General features: G+C 34.3%; 1 protein-coding gene across 1 annotated transcript in view; it reads right to left on the bottom strand.

Annotated features, from left to right (window-relative positions):
* The window catches only part of ADAMTS6 (ADAM metallopeptidase with thrombospondin type 1 motif 6), a 311245-nt gene that overhangs the window by 83082 nt on the left and 203321 nt on the right, over positions 1–24842 (bottom strand). Inside the window, exons 11-13 of the mRNA XM_070519576.1 lie at positions 17882–17989; positions 8272–8417; positions 6081–6144 (exon numbers count right to left, since the gene is read on the bottom strand). Coding sequence (XP_070375677.1) covers positions 6081–6144; positions 8272–8417; positions 17882–17989 — 318 coding nt within the window. The remainder of the gene's footprint in view (positions 1–6080; positions 6145–8271; positions 8418–17881; positions 17990–24842) is intronic.

The following is a 24842-nucleotide window of genomic DNA, read 5'->3' as shown; positions in this document are numbered from 1 at the left end:
TCATCACACTCAATAAAGAATCCTGGGGCCCCTGCTGTTTGACTACCTGACATGATCTCATTCTAGGCACTAATTTAAAAATTCTTCCACGATCATCTGAATTTATCCTTTGTATTAACCCTATTTAAGTCTCAAGGAAAGCTCTTGGATCAGAAATGACCAAGCCAAAAATGCTTATGAATTGTTTTCTACTTCTTGACCGTCAAATTGATTCTAACTAATTGGAAAATTTTCTCTCAGATCTTATTTACAGGGTCACTAAATATGATGCGCATAATTTTAAATTATGTAAAACATGCACTAAGGCAGGAGGCTGAACTGATAAAAGACAAGTATACTCTTTTGAATCTCTTAAATTTGGGTAGCTCACACATAACAGACACCTAGGCATTATAGAAAAAAAGATCATTTAAACCATTATACATTTAGAAAAAAGTATCAACGTTAAAGGATACATACACAATAGCCCTATAATGCTTCTATAGTAACACATATTCTATGCTAACTGGAAAATACTGAAGTCTTGCTTGCATTACTCAATCTTAATTCCAATCAATTCATGATTTGTCATTAAATTCTGTCTTATAATATAGTCTTTATAATACTAGAAAGTTTTAGAATAGATTTTGAAAATAGTTTAAAATATTAGAGTTTCTTCTCTAATACGATACATACATTCCTGAAAAATCTTTCTGCAAAATTGCACACTAAAAACGGCATATGGGAAAAATAGCAGTAGAGGCAAACGAGTCAAAGACAGAACACTAACAAAAACAGTAACAATTCTAATAAAATACTAGCACAATTTTTAAAATACATGGTAAATTCCTAACAAAAAAATACTAGAGTAAACATAGGACTTTATCTTAAAAAAAAAAAAAAAGGTGAAATAAGTTAATAAGGAAGGGTTGAGGCTGCTGGGTTATAGAGACAAGAGGCCAATCTACAAAGAACAGGCAGAAACACACAATAGGGAGCTCTATGAGAGAGTATGTGGCCAAACTGAGCCAAAAGAGAAGGTGGGGTGAATGGTCATCACGTCCAGTACAGTCTTCTCTGATGTTCAGCTGTGTTAATGCAGTTTGACTTCAGCTGCTGTATTACTTAGCAGCACAAAATATGGCACAAAATAACTCAATCGCTTATAAGCTAATTTGTGTTACAGAAACAAGGTTGTAACAGAACAGACTATACCAAAACTTTAAATTATCATAGTTTTTCTAGATTTATATTAAAAGAATGGAAATTTAAAATATTTTACCAAGTCAACTCACTACTGAGGAGAACTCTTAGTACAGGAAGAAAATACGGTTAAAATAATAGCTCTGGTATGTAGTCAGTGTTCAATAAATGTTAGCAACAGCTACTGCTGCTGCTGCTGCTGCTGCTACTACTACTACTACTACTACTTCTTCTTCTTCTTCTTCCGCAACTGCTACTTCTATCAGTAAAGTTGGAAACTAAAAGAACTCTGAGGCAGACACCTGTGGCATACCCAGTGTCTATTACTCCCTACTTTCTTGCTAACCAAATTCTAATTTTTGTTCAGGAATCTACCTCTCAGGGAAGGTGACCTTAACCCCATTTTAGGGGTATATTTAGGGGTAAACCAATTATGGTAATCCCATTCATTTTGCCTATGATAGGTGTAAGGGTAGGCATGTGGCCTCATGGCCAATAAAACACGAAGGAAGTCTGCTAAGGGAGCAGGGGAGAAGCTTTGGGAAAACCTTTCCTTATATGTAAGAAAGAGACACTGGAGTGGCTTCTCTTCTCTTCCTCTGAATATTGTCAGGGGAAAAGTACTTTAGGTGCTCTGATGTTCCATTTATATTTTTGAATTCCCCTTTCTCAAAGAATTTGACCTTCAGGCATCTCTCTCACTATCTTCTATGCTCTTTGCTGATTTTAAAATGATAAAAAAACAATCTTATTCAGTAATTTTTTTTAAGATATCTGTCAGAATAACCTATTCTGTCATTACCAAAAATGGAAGTCTCTTACATTTGTTTCTAAAATGATCTAAGATTGATTTGTTTTGAGAATGTTATCTACAACATTTACAATCTTCTTTATAACAATTAGTTTTCTACTGCATAGCTCGACTGTCTAGCTCTGTACTGTCCAATACGGTTGCCACTAGCCACAAGTGGCTATTCAGATTTAAATTAATTAAACTTAAAAATTCTGCTCTTCAGTTGCACTAGCCACATGTCAAGTGCTCAATAGCTACTTTGGCTAGTGGCTACCAGACTGGAGAGTGTACATATAGAACATTTCCATCATTGAAGAAAGTTCTCTTGAACAGCACTGAGCTAGGTTATGGTGTTCTGAAAGCTTAAATTTTCATATACTAGATTATATTTTAAAAGGCCCCAGCTTACACAACTTATGCTCAGACAGGTTTACTAACTTGGACAGCATGAAAATAAATTCCAGTGTGGGAAATGAATTGCCTCAAATGCTAAACTAGCAGAGTCAAGTTTAATTTAAAAAAACATAATTATTTGTATATCTATGATATAGTTATGTTAACTGTATCTGCTTATCATTTGCTAAAAGCTGAAACAGAAGACAAAGATGGTAATAGAAATGTTCAACCCACCAATAGCAAGCTCTACAATTTAAGCATCTAACACATATCTCATGGGTAAAATGCAACAAGCCTGAGATGTTGGGCATGTTTTTTTCTTTTCCTGTTACCTATCACACATTATTCATATTATATAGTACTATGTTATTAGGGCCAAAATGTGTGCCCACCCTTACAATTATATAAACAATGGAAATAGATTGGAATTGAGAGGTGAGTTTGGCTTTCTCACTTCTACCTAACACAGTCTGACATACCGTAGGTATTCAATTCTTCTACCCTTGGATAAAACCTCTATTCTTCTAAGATTCATATTATCCATCCAAATCACTATCTGGCTTCATCACTGCTTCCTACTAACCTCATGATAGTCATTTCCCTTCATTTACTGAAGAGTTTGATACCTGGTTCACAGTCTCACTATATACCCCAAGTTCTAACAACATCTTGAGTGACTTCAGCATCCACACGGAAGACTCCTCAAATTCCCTGGCCTTGATTTTCCTTGAACTCCTTTACCTTCACTCAAGGTTAGGCATGCACTTCCATGGCCACACTCCAGATTTGTCATCACTGAGAAGAGTCTTACTTCTCATATCTTAAATTCAAATACATTCCATTCTCTGATCCCCTCACCTGCTATCTCCTTCACCTGTTTCTCCTGCAACACTGGTCCTCTGATGTTTATGGATTTTTTTAAGTTAAGTCTTTAATTTTCTCTCTGTTAGCCCTTTTTAGACTCCACTGTCATTCCTAGTGTAGAGCACATGGCTCAGCACTTCAATCATTCTTACTGGTATCCTTAAATTCTATTCTTCTTGATTTGTTTGTTATTATGATACAATCTTGCCTTTCTCCAACCCATTCTCAGCTAAAGCATAAATCTGAGGCTAAATCTTTCAATGGTTTCTTCATGCCTCAAGATAAAGATCACACTCTATAACCTCCATGCCTCACACACTTAATTTTCCTTCTGCCTAGAATGCTCTCATTGTCACTTTCTTCTTTTCTGGTCAGCTCCTATCTGCCCTTCAGATCTTTAGCATCGTAGGGGAAGAAATTCCTAAATCCCTAATGAGGTTATGTGCCAATTCTCTGTGCTTTTATAACATCCCATATTTATTCTATCATCTCATATCATATCTATCATATCACTTTGTATTGTTATTTTCTATATTTAAGTGGGTTTTCCAGGAAATTATAAGATCCCTTGAGGGCAGAGATTGTCTTTCTTACTCTAGCACAATCTGATATACAGTAGGCACTCGATTATTTGTTGAGTGAAGGATTAAATAATGCTGATAACTTGAAACGATAATTGCAATTGAAGCTACATGTAATTACTTCAAGATGCAGATTTAATGGAATTAAATATGATAAATAAGCTATAGAGTGTGTTAGAAGGTGGTATGGGGGTAATAGAGCAGGGTAAGGAGGAATAGGAGTCCCAGGGTTATAGGGAGCAGGGAGGGCTGCAATTTTAAATATAGTATTCAAGCTAGGCCTCATTGAGAAGGTGACAGTTGAGTAAAGGTGAGGTAAGAGAGTTGACCATGTAGATATTTTAGGAGAAGAATCTACTAGGCAAAGGGAATAGCCAATGCAAAAGCCTGGCATGTAGAAGGAGTTCAGAGAAATAACAGAAAGCCAGATTGTATAGGCCTTGCAGGCTGTTATAAGGACTTTGGATTTAAGTAAAATGGGCAGTCATTGAAGGCTTTTGAGTAAAGGATGTGACTCACTCTGCCTCCTATATTGAGGACTGTAGAGAGCAAGAGCATTATTGGGAAATCCAGGGAAAAAGCAGTTTAGAGTAATCCAGTGAAAGATAGAGTGGTAAGCAGTGGAAGAAGTGACAAGTAGTCAGATCTATGATTTTGAAGGCAAAGCCAATGGGACTTCCTAAGAGATTGGATATAGGCTGTCAGCCTGAGAGAGAGATCAATAATGACTTGAGGGTTTGGGGCTTGAGCCAGATGGAGTTGACATCTGAGATGGGAAAAACTGCTGGAGGAATAGGTTTATGGAAATATTTTGGAGATAACATTTGGACATGTTAAATATTAGATGTCTGTTAAAAATCTAATCAGTGGTAAGAATCAGTGGAATGCATGTAAGAAGTCTGGGCCTAAATTATAAATTTGGGAGTCAAATGACATATGAATGGTATCAAAAGTAATAAAACTGGATGAGATCACCAAGGAAATGAACACTGGTAGGCAGAGGAAAAAAGCCAAGAACTAAGTCCTGGGCACTCTAACATTAAAACGTCAGAGAAAACAGTAGGCACCACCAAAGGAGAATGAGAAAAAGTAAGTAGTAATAAAAAAGGACAACCAAAAAGTTGCAATGTCATGGAAGCCTAGTGAAGATCCTGTAATATAAACACTCAGAATTGACTATTGGATTTAGCAACATGGAAGTCATCTGTGACTTGACAAAAGCATTTTAAGTGGAATGATGGGGGCAAAAACCTGACAGGTACAGTTTTAGGAAAAAATGAAGAGATTGGATACAGTGAGTATAGACAATTATTTTGAGGAATTTTGTTTCAAAAGGAGGAAAGAAATAGGAAACTAACTGGCAGGTTTTTTATTTTTGTTTTCTCATGACAGTAGAAATAACAGCATGTTTATATGCTTACAGAAAAATCCAGAAGAGAAAAATCATCTACATATTTATGGAATAACTAAGAATTAAGAGAAGCATAGGGTTGGAGAGCATGAGAGTGAAGAATAGTGAGTAACAGTCTGATGATATGAAATTAAAAGCTGTGGCTTTTAGAGAGGAGGGAGGAGGAATTATCTGGAAGATAAAAGAAGATAGTCAATCCACTTCCAGGCCCAGACATTCAAGAGCTTGGGGGAAAACACAAGTCCCCAACTTTATAGGGCTACAGAAGAAGCAGTATCTTCAGAGGAGAGCCAGTTTCCATTAGAACAAGAAAGTGAAGGGAAGGAAAATTCAGAGATGTCAGGATATAAGGTTACTGATGAGGGATCATGAATTTCTGAGGGCACCGAAAAGTTTCAGTAGTTGGGCAGGGATAGGAAATGGAAGAGGGGATACGTAGAGCTTTCTGGGATTGGATGGCAAGAGATAAGGAATAATGTGGGGGTCTAGGGCTTCTTGCAGTGACAAACATAAAATGGGGTAAAGGGCATAATAAGATTAATCCTGTTGGACTCAAGAAAGATAATGGTGGCAAAGTTGTGGTGGGGGGGCCAGGGCAGTTCAGGATGTGTGTGTGGCTCTTTTGATTCCTGTTGGGGGAGAGTGTATTTGTTCCTAGTAATGGAGCTTCCTCTTGACTCTTGTTGATGGAATTGATGGACCTAAGACAAGTCCATTCATTATTAACAATTTAAAAAATTCATATAACCTCACACACATGGATTTCTGATCAAATAGCTTACAATTTAAAAAACTTCCCTGCTCTAGGGGAAATGTAAGCTAATTTTTCAAAGGAGAGTTTGGTTTTACTTACATCTGTGTTACAGGAGCGATACCGTTTCCTTTCCCCAAGGCAATATTTTCCACCTCCTGAAGGTCTGAAAACACATTTTGTTTAACATGTGAATACAATATATTTATCCACATAAAGAGTACATATATTGCTTGATGAAAACATATTAACATTTACTTTAAGAAAATATAAATTTTGACATTTTATTAGTTATTAAAATAATAACCACATTGGCAATTGTCAGCAATAATGCTTATGGTTGTTGAACACAAGAATTAAGGCAATTTGAGTAAGTTTACAACACTCAATTGTCATGATTTATATTCTTAAAAAAATGCAATTAAATCAATGAGTTTTCTAATTATCATAGTAAACAGGTGCTCAGTCCATCACAATGAGTTTAAAAATCACTTATTTATAATGAAAAGTTTGAATCATATTCAACAAACTCATAATCTGATGCTATATGTTCACCGAGTAGGAAACAAAAAGTTTGCCCTTTTTTCCACACTGGAAACAAGGAGGGGACACTAAATAACTCTGGAAATAGCTTCAGTTCAAAGTAAATAATGCAGAAATGAATTTCTATCTCATTTCAAATATTACATGAAGTTTTAAAAAATTAAATCTAAACATCAGATGAGTTTGCCTTTTTTAATACTTTATATTACACTCAAATTAATGAAAAAGTAAAATGTCAAATACTTGATTTACATAAATTAATTTTTGAAATATTTAACATTAGGGAAAGCCATATGCTATTATTTGGGCATGCTATTTTTGAATGGAAAAACCAACTTGTTCTTTAAAAGAGGTCCAAGTTATTCTCTTAAGTATCTGAATATATTATTTATTATAGGGTTTTATAATTTTGGTTACAAATTTACAATAACCTGCAGTTGAACTTAGGTTAATTATTCTGTACTTGCTCAAAAAAGATGAAGTCTAAATTATAATTTGGGCTCACTGGTTATCAATGGAATAATTAAGGTTACATTTTGAATATACTTTGAATGCCAGCGAATGCTGACTCTAAATAAGGAAAAGAAATGGCCCATCTTAAGCCAGTTTGGGAGAAATGGGTTGGTAGACAAAAACAAGGTAGTAGGGATGGTGGTAGCATGACTGGTTTATGAGTGGGTGACAGTGAGCTGTTTAGCAGGTGGGTAATAATAGACAGAAAGTGGGAGAATGAAAACAGAGAACTAATATAAAGGGAAACAATTTCAAGCTAAAAAGAGAGAGAAGATAGAGACATTTAGAGACAGGAACCAAAGAGGGGGATCCTGAATGAAAATGAGAAAAACTAAAAAGCAAAAATTGACCATCTTTTACCCCAGAAGGGGGAAAAAGCAGAAGTGATATCATAACATCATTCTGCACCAAATATTTGTCCGGAAAGAAGGTCCTGAACCTGAGCTTTAGACAAAAATGGGAGCACTTGACATGCAGCAGCTAAGGAGCAGTCTAGTCTTTGGGAGAGCAGAAAAGGCCAACTAGAGGACCAGTCCACCTGTAATGGGCACTAGTGGGAGGCAGAAGCAATACAGCTAGCAAAGAATACTGATGGGGCTGGCCTCATGCCAGGCAGACTCTGCCTGGAGAAAAAGAGTGGTGGGAGAGGAACAGTCTGACCTGCATAAAATAGTCACGGGGAGAAAAGTGGTGGCAGCTCTGGAAGATGATTAATGGGGGCATGAGAATGGAAACTATTTTAACACATGGGCAGTATTCTTTTCATTGTGATTTGTGATGCGAATCAAGGCATTTCAACCCTTGAAGTGCTCTCATTGGTCCTTTTAATACTAATGTAGCAGTAATAATTTTATGTGACACGTGAAAAGATCTTAGGTTTCCTGGGAATAATGGTAATGTAGCTAAGACCAGACCTGGATTCATCCATAATTCAGTAGTTTTTGGAAGAGGAAATCTATCTGATTATTACTAGATTAAAAGTCTGTCTATACCTGGGATAGATACACAATGCTTTTCTTTTTCTTTTTCTTTTATTTTTAGTTACATAGTAAGGGGAAAGGAAGAAAAGGAAAGTCTGTCTAACAAGGCTCCTCCACTTTCCTGTGTCTATTGCTGTTCTGAAGACAAGAACTTGGCTCACTAGTGAAACGTTTTTACAGATAACATGTGAAACCACAGCTTTGAATCATTTCCAATGGTGTCTTTTTGTTGGCTCCGGCTTACTTTAGCTACTTACGCTGGACTGTCACAGTGTCTTAGGGATGAGGAGACGCCTCCCCCGCAGGTTCTGCTGCACTCTCCCCATAGTGACCAGGGACCCCAGCCCCCATCTATGCTCTGGGGCCAAGTGCCAAAAGGAACACAATCTCCCTGATAACACCACTGCAAGATTTCACAGAAAACACAGAATTAGCTTTTAGGCAGATAGAGCTATCAGGATAGAAATACATAAGGGTCAGGCAATGACCAATTATAGGCATTAGCATTCTCCCAATAGATAACAGGCTGAGAGAGTTCTTTACTGTGTTTAGAAATTGGTGAAGGTGCATGCGATTTGCAAATTATCTTTGTCGAGGCAATGATTTATAAATCGCTAACACGTACCAGGAGTCTAAAATCTTGACTTTACTTCTTTTCCTTATTTCTCCTACTCCAGACTTTTAGTGTTTCTCATTATAGAGGCCTCAAAAGTCTTTTTCAGATATTTTAGTATTAAAATTTTTTTTCTTTATATTCCACTATTATTAGACTCATGGAATGATAACGCAACATGGAAAGTTCCCCAGTAAGGAATTTTTATGATGGTAATTGCTTTTTCTTTAAAAAAAAAAAAAAGGCCGGTTGAGGCTACAATAGTAAAAGAATGTGTTGTGGCATTTCATCTACACGAGTACTGCAGACATAATAAAAGTAATGCCAAGACACCAGGGACCGGGTACAAAAAAACCCTTATATACACTGACTAGCCATGTGTATAGCCCCTGCATGAACATGTGTACTGGAATTCTTCTCAGCTTTACTCTCTGCAATAAACCACACATACTGCACATAAGTAGAAAGCCAGGAATAATTTATCGAGATGCAGACATCAAATAATCAGCTCATAACTCTAACATGATAAATCTTATTTGCAGAGTATGGTAAAAATGAAAACCTTTTTTTTTAAACCAAGCATTTCTAGGCTTTATTGGTGCATTTTTCTGAATTATCAAACTTTGACAAACCATAGTGATGCTCTGAAAGTCATTTGTTTATATGGATAACAAAACGGAAGATTATTACAGTTGAATAACTGTCAGCAATGTTGGATTGTAAATAAAAATGCAAACATATTAAAATGTGAAGGGATTATGACATGTTATGCCTAGAAAGTAACGTTTGTTGTATTAATCCTCTATATCTGGAATTCTTTCATGGTTCACCTTTTTCATTGCTACCATCCTAGACCAAACTGGTAAATGGAATAGCTTCTTACCTGGTTCCCCTGCCTCAACTTTTTTCTACCTATAATCAGTCTATCTACCTATAATCAATCTATTCTCCAGTGAGAATTCAGAGCGACCTTTTAAAAACATATTATCACATCATGTCACTTTTTTGCTTAAAACACTGTGGTGGTTTCCTACTTCCCTTAACTCTGGTCAGCAGTGGCCTCTGTGATCTAGCCCTTGCCTTATTTTCCAGGCTTATTCTCTCTTTCACAGATTGCTCCAGATACAGGCCTTCTTTCTTTTCCTTAATACACTAAGCTTGTGCCGTCCATATGGCATTTGCATTTGCTGGTCCTTCTGGGAATATTCTTCTCTCAGTTCCTTATATTGCTGTCTTCTCATCATTCGGTCTCAGGTCAAGTGTCATTTCACAGAGATGACCACCCTTGTTCTGAAGTGGTACCTCACCATCCCTTCCTGCCCTCCCCTCCCCCGACTCTAAGATGTAATAGTGGTTACATCCCCCTGTTTTAGTTTCCTCTTTCCACTTAACACTACTTTAAATTATCCTGTTTATTTTTCAAATTATTTCTTTATTTCTTTGTTTGTCTCCTCTCATTAGTATGTAAAAGCTTAAGAGCCACATGTGGCTATTTAAATTAAACTTATTTAAAATTAAAAATTCTGTTCCTCAGACCCACTAGCCACATTTAAAGGATTCCATAGCCACATGAGGCTGGTGGTAACTATGTTGGACAGAAGAGACGTAGAACATTTCTATCATCACAGAATGTTCTATTGGAAATTCTGTTGGAAATACTGAATGTCTAGAACAGTACGTAGCATGTAGTAGATATGCAACAAAAATTTATTGCATGGATGAATACGTTAGTTTTGCTTACTACATGTTGGGAAGGAACTGGAAATGCTGGTGGGTAAAGAAAGTCAAATTCATCTTTGTTGCCCTTATAGGCGGCACTCAGTGAATGTGTCAGTAGTTGTAACAACATAAAGGAGTCTTTTAGAGAACTGCTGAACAATTATCATTTGTCCATAGAAAACTAGGCAAGAGGAAGTCAAAATTTGGTTGGGTATAAGACAGAACATTCTGACCCTAAATCTCATAAATATTAAAGTAGGACATTAAGAAAGAATTATGAGTTTGGGGCAATGAGAATTACCATGAAGAAAAAAATCATCTGTCCAAAATTATGAAGCAGAGGTAGTTGGCTGAACTGACAATATAGTATCAACGCTGGGGGCAGGGCTGCTGATAAGGTACACTTGAGTGGGAAAGAATGTGCCAGCTGCCAGTTTATGACTTACCTAACTGACCTGGAAGAACAATCATTGTATACTGATATACCAATTGTGTTAGACCTTCACCCACATATATAAAAGTCACAATACGGGGTCAAATAATCTCCAGTTTTACATTTTTGTTGCTACAAGTAGCTGTGTGTAAGAATATTTATCTCTGCGCTTATTTCCCTATGAGAATAACTGAGTAATGTAGTTCTGACCAGCAATTACTGATTTTTTCCCATAGTTTCAATTAACGACAACTAACACTCTAAAAAATTCCAAATCTTAAAATTTGCATATTTGTTCAAGTTGGAGATTTAGCATTATTGATTTCAAATAACATTAAAACTTGATTTTACATTTATTTTATATAATCACAAAGCTGCATGTAAAGCTCAAAGGACTTCAGAATTAATGCAGTCTAAGCACTTCATTTTTCAGATGAGGAAACCAGAATTTGAAGGACGTTGACTTGCCCAAGGTCAGTCACTGGTAGAAAAGGGATTATCTGTCCAAAAATATACAAAAATCAGTGGAAAAAATCAATTGGAGGTATAGGATTATATATTTTAAAACATTAAAGAATACTCTAATATACTTTGTTTTTATGACATAAAATACAAAATAACACTACAGATTAAAAAAACCCATTTAGCTGCAAGTGTACATCCAATGTTATTTCAGACCTCCTTGAGTATTCCTATAATTGGTGGAGAAAAAATTTCACTTTTTACATTTTTCAGGGGACAAAGGAATTGTGAAGGCCATAAGAATACTGAAAGATGTAGGTTCTGAAGTATTTAATAATATTGTTATACATGTTTCATGGATGCTCACAAAATGTAGGCCAGGAAAAGAAGTCAGATAAATTCTCTTATTTTTAAGGTAAAAGATAAATACAATTTTCATTTTGTAAAATGTTGCTCAGTTCTCATCATTAATTAACATCTACAGAGCAGTAGCATTTCATAAGTGGTTAGCTAGAATCTTTTACTGCAGAAATTTATGCTATTGATTATATCTATTCCATGGAATTATGACATGATAGACAATTATATCAGAAAGATAAACAATAAAAATTAATGGGTAAAAAATGAAGAATTCATAATAAGAATATAAGTATCAGTCATTTAGCAGCTGACAAGAGACTAGTGTTAGTTTAACAACTAATTAATTAACGACTTAAATAGTTAACAAGTTAACAACTTTGGTCTGTGTGTAGGCTGTGTTATAAAACCAAGTTTTCATCCTAGCGATATCTTTGGTCCAAAGCAAGTCATTTGCTTCTTTTCTCTAGTTTTCCAAACAATAAAATGGGGACTAACTTTAGTTTTTGATTCTAACATGGTTTGGATTAGGACTACTTTAGAAATTAGTTCTATGCAGACATACCTTCAAAGAAGTTAAAAATCTATCACAGGACTTGTTTGATTTTGATCTCTGGTGAAATGTTCTTTTGTGTTTTGTTTAGTTCCCCCCACCTTGTATTTATAGTAAAGGATCTCTTTGGAATTCTCATTACTTCTCTTCTCTGGTGATAGGAGCAGACTACTACCATATGCTATGTTGATGTTGCATATGATTTTAAGAGAAGAAACTTATTTAACTTAATTATAAGTGCTTTAGGAAACTTATTGGGGACTTCATGTGGATGAAGTTATTTGAGCTAATTTTCTAAAAGATTAATCAATATATACTAAGATTTTAATGTGCGTAAGTCATAAGTAATATAATTAGATTATACCAAATAAAGCAACCTGAAGTATATAAATCCTGTAAGAATATAAAGGCGAAAATTTTCAGTATCGTTTTCTATTTTTATCCTTATTTTTTTACCTGACGTTGTCAAAACTGTAAAAACTCTATTTCTACAGGCATAGAATTTTAGTTCATTTCTTAAACTAGAAAAGTTAAATATTCAGATGGAAACCAGTTTCTAATCTTTATCTTCAAAGGTTATGTCTAATCTAGTGATTTTGGACTATTTTAAATATCAGTCATGTTACTTCAGCTAAATTATTCAGATAAACTGGATAAATTTGGCCTTCTTTTTTGCAATTCAGGTGTGTTTAACCAGATTCAGAAAGGTGAAAGAAGTGAAACTATCACATTCCAAGAATAAAATCTCATGTTGTTCATTTTTTCTCTTCACATTCCTTCTAAATAAAATAAATATGTTTTAAAAACTATCTATAAAGATGGTATAGTCCAGTAAGGCTTTAAAAGTTTTCTTAAGAAACACTTATTCATTATTAAACAACATCTCTTGTTATTAGACCACTGAATTTCATGATCTACAACAGGGAGTTATTTTCAAGCAAGATATATTATAAAATCAAACAATATAACTTTGAGAATTTGTCAGAATTCCACAAAAGAAAATTTCAAGATGAGCATACGCAGTATTTTAAATATATATATATATATATATATATATTTTAAACAAGAGCCATTTCAGGATGTGATTATGGTAGATCTTGTACCACAGCCAGCACTGGGTCCAGCCAGCATCTGGAATGAGACACCTCTAAGGAAATCCTAAGATTTTAAAGGAAGTGATATTGGTGATTCAATGTAGAACATTCTTCCCAAGTCAGAAAAGCTCAGAGTTGGAACACAGCACTATTAAAAGCCTTATCTTTCCACTGTGCAGGTGCAGGAATGCTAAAGCTTATTTCAGCCCAAATTCTAAATCAGAACTTGTCATCCCATACTATTTAAATTTCTAGAGCAATTGGAAGAGCTATTCTTTCTTCACTTCCTGTGTTTATAATTTTGGACCCAGTCAAAATATTATATTCTACTCTAAGCGAATTAAGCTCTAAGGCTGCAAATGCCCTATGATATAACCAGTGATTTAGAAGGGCATATAATAATCCTATTCTAATGTAGCCCTACATCTCCCATGCACAGATATTAAGAGTGAGCGTCATGTATAAAAATGCTGGGCTAGATCTCCGATTGGATCTTGTAGAATCACTAAATCAATCTTTTGGCAATAAACCAAGTATTTGAGATCTTCTTTGTGGTCAGCATCAGAGCTTGCAAGGATTGGGTTTTGATTATCCTTAATGTCCTGCTCAGTAACAATGCCAACACTACTATCGGAGTTCTTACACTCTAAATCTTTGTTTACTATTTCATCAAATATGGCAACCTTCCGATTTGTGTCCAAGGGCTATATGCCATGTCTAAGGAAAGTTCTTTTGGCTGAAAGTTATATTGATTAATTTGTAGGAGTTTGACCCACGTACAAACAGTACCAACCAGCACACCGTCTGGGTTCATCAAATTTCCTCCTTTGGTTAATGCTACTGTCCCTGAGTACATCCATTCAGACCATATGGTTCTTATTCAGTCCTTGAATGGTTTATTCAGGCAAACATCCAATGGCTGTAATAGCGATGTCAGACCCCCCAGGACTCCCGCAAAGATCAGTTTTTAATTTTTTGGCCATATTTCTTACTCCATCTGCTAAATGTGCATGGAACAGTTCCCATACTTACATGGAACATTTGTGGAACTGTGCCCCTGGGCAGGGATCCCATCTCTTTTGCAGCCAGAGTTTGACGAGATCATTGTGGATCCAGTCCTCTGGATATGTCACTTGAGCAATATTTCTCCCCTCCCCCTACCTTTTTGAAAGAAAGATATATTCAAAAAACTATGAGCAGCTTTGGTTTTATCCTGCTGGCTAGACAGAATGTAGGTTCTTTCTTGTTCCTTCTGATGAGAGCAGTTTTGAAATTCAGAGTTAAGATCAGAGGTCATGGATATTCCATTCATGTTTCTGAGACACATAAACTCATGCTTACACTCTCTGATGTTCATTACTGCCGATTAAGACAGTCTGGCAAAGAACTGTGTGCTCACCATCACCAGGTTGGCAAATAATAATGAAAAGCAAACATGACGCTCTAGTAATATATATTAGTGCCTTCCCTCTGAGGAAGCCCACAAAAAGCTCACTCAGATATTATGTCATTTCATCCTCACATCTCTATGAAATATGTTGAAATATATTTTTTCTCATTTTTAAAGTGGAGATTCATTATTTTGCCAATCATAACACAATCATATATTCTTAGTTCAATATTTTTGTCTACAGTGCCTTCTTAGATTCCTGAGATAAACTGTTACAGGTAGATAAGGAAAAATCCACTTAGTATTAAAGGGTAAAATACATTGTCACCACCCATCTCAGGCTCAGTGACTCACTTTATTCTTGTGACAACAAAAATTTGCTCTTTTTTCTGCAAAATTTCCCATCTGAAGGTAAAGTAAAATCAGAGGCAGTAGAGAGGGGCAAAGTTTTCAACTTTGGAATCAGAAAGACCTGGGCTGGAATCTCAACCCTGCTATTAAATTGCTGTGTAATCTTAGGCTTTCAAGTCTTTCTTCATCTGTAAAGTGGAGTAATACAGTACCCACCTCATAGGATTTTTGTCAATATTAAACAGAACAAATATGGGCCTAGCACAGTGTAAGTATTTTGAAAATATTCATTATCATCATCATCATTGTTACTGGTAATGCCAACTATTTTCACATGACAAGAATACAGACTAGCCACACAAAGTTGACCAGAACAATTAAAAATTCCATCTTAATTTTTTCACTAGCTCTTTGCACGGCTGTTTTGACTTGAGTCAAAATTCTGAACCCTGGTTTAATTTCCAAAAAGATATAGCTTAAGAGGGAAAAAAATCTGTATTTTGCAAGAGTAAACTTGCTTATCTTTTAAGGAAAAAAAATAACTAAAATTAACAATAACAAAAATTCATAAATAGATAACATGGCAAATGCAGTTAGTCAAAAATAAATAAAAAATAAGAAGTGATCAGCTCACATCTAGTTCTTCGTACCTTTTTTTCCTAAAAATGTAGGTTGATCTAGTTCTTTGAAAGCCTCTTTGTAAATTCAAAGTTAATGACAGAGATATTTTGAGGGTCTTCTATCCTTTTTCTTTCTAGGAGTCTGCATATGTATTTGCTTTTTTCATTTACTTATTCATTCACTTTAAGACTTGTTAGTGCCATTCCTAAAGCTGTCTATCAACCATCCAGGTCTCTAGAAGAATGGCTAAGATTAGTTTTGTAGATTAATTGTAGACGGTAAAATCCAACATATTGACTTTACAAAACTACACTCTAATGTCGTGAATATGAATGACCTCTTGGTACACAAACTTTGCTACACTTCTAAGCTTCTTAAATAGTTTTTCATGGAGCCTAGGATGTTCTGCCAAGGTATGTTGGAAACTGACAAGGGTTCAAGGACAGGGTAAGGAGACAGGCAAGGGGTTCCTTTAACCAGAGCATTTCCATTTTTTCAAATGTATATATATGAGAATTCTGTTGATGTCATTTGAAGAAAGGGTTTAGGGATTGAAATTTGATAATCATTAACCCAGATTAAGAATGGGAATCTTTAGAAATCAAATTTTTTTATGGGGCAATATTTTTGCACTGTCTCTTGTCTCTGCTTATTTATGCTTAGAGTAATTATATTTCCTTTCTATTTGCTTACCTAAGTTTAAATTTAATACTGTTAGCTTTAATATTATTGAGAGTGTTTTCTAAGTATCCCTCAAAATTGTCTGTAATTTCCAAGAAAATGTCATATCTATCATATATATGCACATAGTTCTAAGATATGACATTTGAGGGTCCTGCTATTAAGCAGAAATAAGACAGTAAATATGTGTTTACTATATAAACGATTGGTGGGATTGAGCTATGTGTTCTCAGATAGCCACTACTCAAGGTTTACTTACTTGGAGGAATTAAATAATCTATAGAATGCTTCTAGGAGAACTCTGAGGTGTTTAAAAGAATGAATTCTTTATGCTTTGAGTTAAAAAATAAAGAAAAATAAAAAGAGCCATCAGAGCTAGTGATAGTATTATTCTAGGCAAACAGAAACTATGGCCCATGGACTAAATCACAAGAATAATCAATGGCAAATAAAGAAACAGATTCCCACTGTGACTTTCCCCCTTACAGTTGTGTATTTCTTCTAAGGACAGCTTGATGTAAATTGCTACCTGTCATTGGCAAGAACTGTTGGTTCCAAAATAAACCTAGACTGTTGTTTCAAGAATGCGGTTCCTAATATTTTCTATTACTTCAGGAAAAAAAAGAAGGAATTTCTGGTAGTGTGTGAAGGTCTCTATTTTTATTGGCTACTTACAAAGTCTCAAAAAAAGATTCTTAATCCTTTCAAAATGACCCTATCAATTCATACATTTAGCATAATTTACCAACATTTCCAAACTCAGCATGGAAAAGCCATCAACATGGCACTAGGTCATGGGTCCTGAATGAAGCCGTCAGCAAGGATTAATAAAGTGTGACAGCTGCCCAAAAGCTTTCATTCTTTTCATTTAAACATCAGATTGCAAGCTGAAATTCAGTGTAATCTTTGTTGAAACTAACCCAACTAACAGGGAAGAAGTCAGAACTGAGAACAGATGACAGTAGTAGTTATTATTGTAAATTCAGTCCATAGCAATAAATTTTAGAATTCACACATAGCAATTCCTAAGGAATTTCAGGAATAGCATAAACTATTCTATCTGTTTGAATAATTCTTAATAATGATATTTTTTCAAAACTAGACTGATGAAACTACAATTATTTAGCTCTAATTTCATTGCTCAATAAGTCATTTAATTATTCTACTACTAGCCCTGTCTCTCATACTGCAATTAAAAAGTGACTATCTAGTCAGGCTACAGTTATAAAATCTATTTTGCTGTCACATAATTTTCCTGGGAATTATTTATCAAAAAAAACAAACTAGACTTATATGACTAAACAGACTATATTATATGACTATAAGATTGTCGTTGGATTTTTTTGTACAAATATAATTCATACATATACTTACAGAAAGGTGAAACTGATTCAGAAAAAAGTTACTCACTGTAATTTCCTAAACAATGCATATTTGCAGATATCAAGTGACAACTCATTAGGCTAGGAATTTATTATTTTCTCAAGCACATTTTAAAGCAGTATGCATAATTTCATAGTGATTGAATATAAATACCAGAAACTTATCAGCTTAGTCTACATGGCAAATAGCTAATAAATCATTTGAGCTTACCCCCTTTTCAATATTCCCAGTTTGACAGAGTGTTCCCTCAGCTGCAGGAATACTGTTGGTGACACAGCGGTTGCTTTTGCTGAGACACCAGAGCTCTCTACACACTTCCTAGGAAAGAAGGCAAAAGCAAGTTGATCAGAAGTAGAGACTAAAATCGTGTTCATTTCTTCCATAAAATATACCTACAGTCACTCAGCATTATTTTAAAAAGACACATCATGTCTGCTGCTGCTGTTGAAGCATCAGAGAAGAGGATTGTGGAGGAGGTTCTTACGGAAGGTGGGTTAGTCATTTTGCAGAATCATTTAAACATTTATCTTTGTAATTCTTATTTTAGTGGGTAAATTATATCTTAGTTTTTAATATTGATTAGGAGCTTTTTAAAATAATGTGGAGAAATTTCCTTAATACAGAAGAGCAGGGAGAAAGAATGAATATGTAGAAAGGAATTATATGTTTCTTACCCTCAAGAATATACAATAGCAGAAATTTACCAAATACTAATAAAGTGTTGCCAGGTAGATGACTTCTTCCTGGACCCACTGTAATACTCATATAAAGACCATTTAAAAAGAAATAAAAGAGAGACCAGGGGAATGAGCAGTGAATAATTTCTAAAATTCACATATGCCTAAAGAACAATCTACCAATGTTATTTGTAGTTCATCAATGTAGTCCACTTTCATGAAAGGAAATCTGATTTTGAACAAATGCTGCCACTTATGTGCCATTTCCATAAATGACATGTTTTCGGTGATGTCTTTTCTTTATTATGATTTCTCATTATCCTACCTCAGTATGGGAGAACTACAACACTTATTCTAATATGAGCAATATACAATACTTCATTTTGTTCGCACATATTAATCTATCAGATTTTAAAATAAGCTGTCCAAGGTGTCCTTGAGTAAAGTATTTTAACTAACAGCCAAAAAGAAGCTTACTTTGAAGAAAATACTCAAATTTTTCTGTTTCTTTTTATATATGATCACCAATTAGTATCATTACTAATATTACAAGTTTTTAATTTAAACTAGAACCATTTAGTATAAAATATATATTTTTAATAAAAATATATTAATCTGGAGTGCAAAGATAAATTTATATATAACATTCAATTCTATTGCTCTTATTCCCCAACTGCTCTTTTAAATCTCAAAACAATTATAAGAACTTATGTCACGTAAACACAATTCAGAAATAAAGTGGTAACATACTCAATTCAATGGTTCACTGTTTCTACAAATGGAAATGCCCCACAGAGTATAGCAAATCAAAGGGATCTCTTTGGGCCACGTGTACTGTGGATCATAATATAAAGATAAAACTTTTCTGTTCTTACAATCCAATTTATTACAAATTCTACTTTCTTTCAAAGCTACAGTTTCTGTTTTAAGAGGTTATTTATACTACCTTATTCTTCCTTTTCTATAAGACGTGATTTCTTAGTATATGTTCCTAAATATATTCTTTTAGTGTAACGTTAAAAAAGCAGTAGTACTAACAATTTTGAGTCTTAATATATTGTCCCATGTATCAAAAATACCTACATTCTAAAAAAAAATGTGTTCACAAAATAGAGAAGCATTGCCAGAACAACATATTAAAAGATTACCAAAAAAAACTTATCCATAATCCTGGACCATACACCTGATTTTTTATGATTTTTATTAGGTCTAAATCTTACTTTAGACAGAAGTAAAAGAAGCCTAAAGTTTACTTTAGACAGAACTATGCAATGAAAATTCTATCATTGAAAAAGACAATATTTATAGCATCTATTAGGAAAACATACTATTTAGTCAAGTTACAGAAACTTTATTTTCCAAAAGTGCCTTGAAAATCTCTACCCAAAGTGGCAAGTGCTCAAGAGACTTTTTCCAAAACTTTAATCTCAAGATTCACAATAGAGCCCTCTTATAGAGCCCTCTTATCTTTTAGAGAATAACACATTTTGAAAGGTAGATTTCCACTTCTAAACAGGATTTTATTACCTTAGTCGGCTCCTGGGCATTTGAATTTTGCTAGGGTATTAACTTCTCACAGATTACTGTTTAAAGCATGGGATTGGAAACCTATATATGGGAAATACTCCCAAGATGTTAAACTAGTCTTGGAGAAGGCTCTAAAGAGTTTTCAAATAGATCTCTCATCTAGAATATCAACCTGGATAAGAAAGATTTTGATATTCCAATTAAGATTTCCCAAGATAAAAAATACTCTCTTGAAAGACAAAAAACAAGAAAATTTCATTTCATACCAAGAAAGCAAGAGGTACACTTCCAGAAAGAACTTGAGAACAATTTCACTTTCAGAAATACCCTTTCTTCTCTAAACTGCTGGATTCTAGAACATGGATGATATATTTGCATAGGTATTTCAATTTTTATTGCATATGTATACCAGTTGCTGAATAATTACGCTAAAGAAGGTCCCAATCTCTAATAAAGCTATATGCATTCTGAAATTTTTTGCCTCTTGGAGAATTTGTATAACAACCATCATAGTAGGTGGATTAACTTCCCTAAATAAAATATAAAAGGTCATGGAGTATAGTTAGTTAGAGGGATTGGTGATTTTTTTGAGTACTCATCAGCTTAGCTTTCGAAGAACATAGTTCTCTTTTACATACTCATGATTCTTTTTAGGAGAAGTTAAAATTTATTAAGATTAGTCTCATGACCTCTATAAACTAATAAACCATGTATGTTAAAGCAATGAATTCCCTTCTCTAACCCTACAATTCATTTTGGGCAGACTCTCTAGGAGAAATTTGGGTCTTCGTGCTTGCCCTTGAGTTTAAGGAAGGAGAGAGAAGTTATCAAGTATCCACTAAGGGAAATTTCTGTTACATGACACTGAAAATTGGAAATGGACTCTAATTTCGTGGGGTCAACTCCTAACTAATGAGGAGGATTGCCTGGTAAAACAAAAGTAATAGCATGATTTCCCATTCATTGAAGAATATTTGTTGAGCATCTATTATTCAACAGTCATTATGCTGTGTTATGAAAAAGTAACACTATCACTGAGAATTTACAGGAACCAGGGAGAAGGTAGGGTATAATCAGACATGTAGCCCAAATGTCATGTATTCGTACTGCTTTATGATAACGTTTTTAATATTCTGTGATAAAATTAGAAGAGTGATGTCAATGTGGTTAGGTTTTTTTCATGAAACTAAATTTTTTATTTTAAAGGACTGTATTTATTTTTATTATTTTTACTTTTTTTTCTTTTAAAGATTTTATTTTTCCTTTTTCTCCCCTAAGCCCCCTGGTTCACAGTTGTGTATTTTTTTTTAGTTGTGGGTCCTTCTAGCTGTGGCATGTGGGATGCCGCCTCAGCGTGGCCTGATGAGCAGCGCCGTGTCCATGCCCAGAATTCAAACGGGTGAAACCCTGGGCCACTGAAGCAGAACGCTCGAACCACTCGGCCACGGGGCCAGCCCCTATTTTTACTTTTTAAGCGTTACAATAGACTAAGATTCCTAAAGGCAGAGTGTGTGTGCTAATGGCAGTCTTTACAAAATGTTTTTACTTGGCAAAATTAAAAGTGAGCATCACTATGTTGGTTCATTAATTCTTGTAGAGAAATTTTCTTTACCCACAAAAATCTAAGTTTGTCAATCACTCATTGCCCAAAACTTGATAATCAATGTTTATTTAGATGTATCTATGTGTCTACCAATGCATTTAATAACCAATTGCTTCCTACATCCCCCCACTAACTTCTGAACTCAATTTCTTTCTCCTTGATATACATCTCTTAGTAGTTAATTTAGCAAAGGATTCCTGTTTCTATTTGTCTAAAAATTTATTTATTTTACCCTCATTAAGAAAAATAGTTTAGTTGAATATAAGAGTTTTAGGCTAACATTTATCTTACCTCAGCATTTGAAGGTATTAAGTTCATTGTCATCTGGACTCTGTGGAGGCTGATGAAAAGTCACTTGTAGTCTAATTGCTGTTTCTTTGTGATATAGTCTTTCTAGCTACTTTCAAGAATTTATCTTTGTCTTTTTTTTAGTGCAGTTTTACCACTGTATCTAGGTGCTCTTTTTATTTATCTAGTTGGGAATTCATGCTTTAAAGTTTCTTTATTTAAAGTATCTTTTGCTATCATATCTTTCTTTGATTCAGAAAATTATTAGTTATTATCTCTTTTAATATACCCCATTCTTTCTTCTGGAACTCTTATTTAATTTATATTGGACTTTCTTATTCTAACCATCATGTCTCTTAACCTCTTCTCATATTTTCCATATTTTTTTCTCTAGGGGTGCTAATCTTTCTGCTTGCTGACTTCATGGTGGATTTTTTCCTCAGATTGTTATGTATTCAAGCTTATCTTCAGTGAATATTCTTTCCTTTGCGCAGTCTGTGCCTCCTGAGTTGTAGAAATGTAGCCTCATGTGGTTGTTTCTACCATACAATCCAATGTTTCACTGAACCAGTTTTCATGTCGATTTACTTGGTCAGTACCATATACGCAGACTGTATAAAGTCATACTCTGTTCTTATGTGAGGCACAAGCCTAGCGCTTTAGTTTCTTATGGGAGCTATTTTTCCCCATCTGGAGCAAAGGGCAGACAAGCCTACTTGTCACTTCCACTTAGTTCTTTCTTCACAATAGAGATGACTCTTCTAAAGATCTGACTTTACGAAAAGGTCTCAATTCCAGTTCCTTAGCTCATCCCAAGGTGATGTCTCCTATCCCAACAACAGCTTACTATGTGAAAAACACCCCTTTTCATTTCTGGCACACCCTTACCTCCCTTTTTTGGTCCTGATATATACAAGCTTTCTGCTGAAAGGTGATAAATGCATTCCGTGAAAAACCCTGCATTTTGCAAAATCACTTATAAAAAACAGGTTTATGGGAAAAACAGAGTTTGAGCAGACCACTCAAAAATTACATAACTTTGTAGCCAGAAAACAAACAAAAACATCAACAGTACTAATTAAAACATTTGCACAGTTAAATCTCTGCTGGCCTTTGTTCCCTACTGGGATACTCCCAATCAGTTGATCCTTTGTAGACTTAAATCCTGTAGCTTGTGATATTTCCTGCCTAGAGATGTAGGTCTTTGAGGGTATCTGCCTCCAACGGAGACCACTTTCATAAAAATTAAGTATTGAATTAGGGTATAGGGTATGGGGTTTCTTTATCAATCAACTTTTAAAAAAATAACACAAAGAGATGTGTCTTTAGATTCTTCATCTGCCCTCATAACTTTAATAGACAGCTTAGTGTTTGGAATGAAGCCACTAAGCTATCCACTATGTCCAATAAAGAAAGACCCTTCTATAAGACTTTCAATTTTTTCTAAGAGTCTTTATATATTGCTATAGATTTTATTTTCGTGAGAAAGCTTCCCTGACAGCTTCACATCATTAATGCACCAGGAAATAATCACAGATGAACAAAGAAGACTTATGCATTATACTGGCAGTATTCCACAATTTGTGGATTTTACCTATGTTTCTTCTCATCAGAAATACGTGTTGTAGCTAAATAAATGATATTTAATTATGTTTTGTTAGTTTTATTTATCTAGCATTTTCTGTTTATATGCCTGCAGAAGTGATTGTGTTTACTGTCTGTCATGTTTTTGAAACTGAATCTCTTTTCCTAGACTTTAAAAAGGCAAGTATATAAAAGATTGAAAACAAAATACATGTGCCAGCAACCAATGGGTAAAAGCAAGGAGGAGCAGATTTCAGTTCACTATATAGAAAAATCTTAGAAAAGTTAGAGCTGAACAATGATGAAATAAAACTGAATCTCCCATTACTGGAGAAACTCCAGTGTATCCTTCATGACTTCTTAGCAGTGATGTTGTAGGCAGGAAAAAAAGAAAGAAACGAACACTTTTTCAGGGTATTCTGTCAACTACAGTGCAAGGCATATTCATATTTGTATCTAATTTAATCATCACAACAATCTTAGAAAGTTTAAGAAACCTCAGGTTCAGAAAGATTTAGCAATTTGCTTCAATCCTAACTAAATCTATATTTGAATCAGCTCTGTCTCATATCAATGCCAAAAATACCTCCACACACTAAGCTACTCTCCCATTTCTCTTAAATTTATCAGAAATAAATAAAGTCACTGGCCAATTAAGGATGATTAGTAAAGGTTTACTTGTAATCTAATCCAATATAAAATCTCACTAAATGTTCATAATACCCTCTTACTCTTTACTTGTATTTTAAAGGAAGATATCTCCATATTAAGACTATTATGTACTAATTCATAACACATATTTACTACAGGAGCTTAGGCATCAACTTATACATCATTATTATTGGAACTTCTGAATGTAACATCACCACTTGTGTTTGGATTTTAACAAGATGCTGTTAACACACTCCTCAAAAGTATTCCATGGTCTTCCAAGAGACGAGACATTTAAAATATTCCTACTTATTTAAAATGTTAATGTCAACTCCCAGATTTCTAGTCTATTTGATTTTTCAGATGAATGATACTGTTTGCAAACATTAACAATAATCAAAAATATTAGCAAATATAAATCATAACAAAAATACATATAAAGAATGGAGTCAAAGTAATTATCTAGTGTAAAATGACGTACCTATATTTAGAATATAACTTTGTAAAGAACTGAACTACGGTTTCTTTGATTAGAAAAGAATTGATTATTTTACAGTCAAAGACACTTTCAATACAATAAAGTAAATTAAAATGATCTTTTCTAATGTTTTTATCCTTTTCAAGTAACTATAAGCTATTAAATAATACTAAAAATTGGGAAGAAAAGCCCTTTGATTTACGTGGAAAAATTAAAATTAGCCATTTACAGAAGGGGTAAGGGTTGTTATAAAGTGCAAAACCGTTTTATAATTATCACATTATTAAGGAACTAAAACAGTATATGTAAAGAAAATTACATCTTTATTGCTGGATAGTTTTAGGTTTTTAATTTTTTTTAACA

This window comes from Equus asinus, chromosome 10 (genome assembly GCF_041296235.1).
Source record: "Equus asinus isolate D_3611 breed Donkey chromosome 10, EquAss-T2T_v2, whole genome shotgun sequence".
Classification (NCBI taxonomy): domain Eukaryota; kingdom Metazoa; phylum Chordata; class Mammalia; order Perissodactyla; family Equidae; genus Equus; species Equus asinus.
The sequence above is the reverse complement of the archived record's forward strand: the minus strand, read 5'-3'. Positions and strand labels throughout refer to the sequence as shown.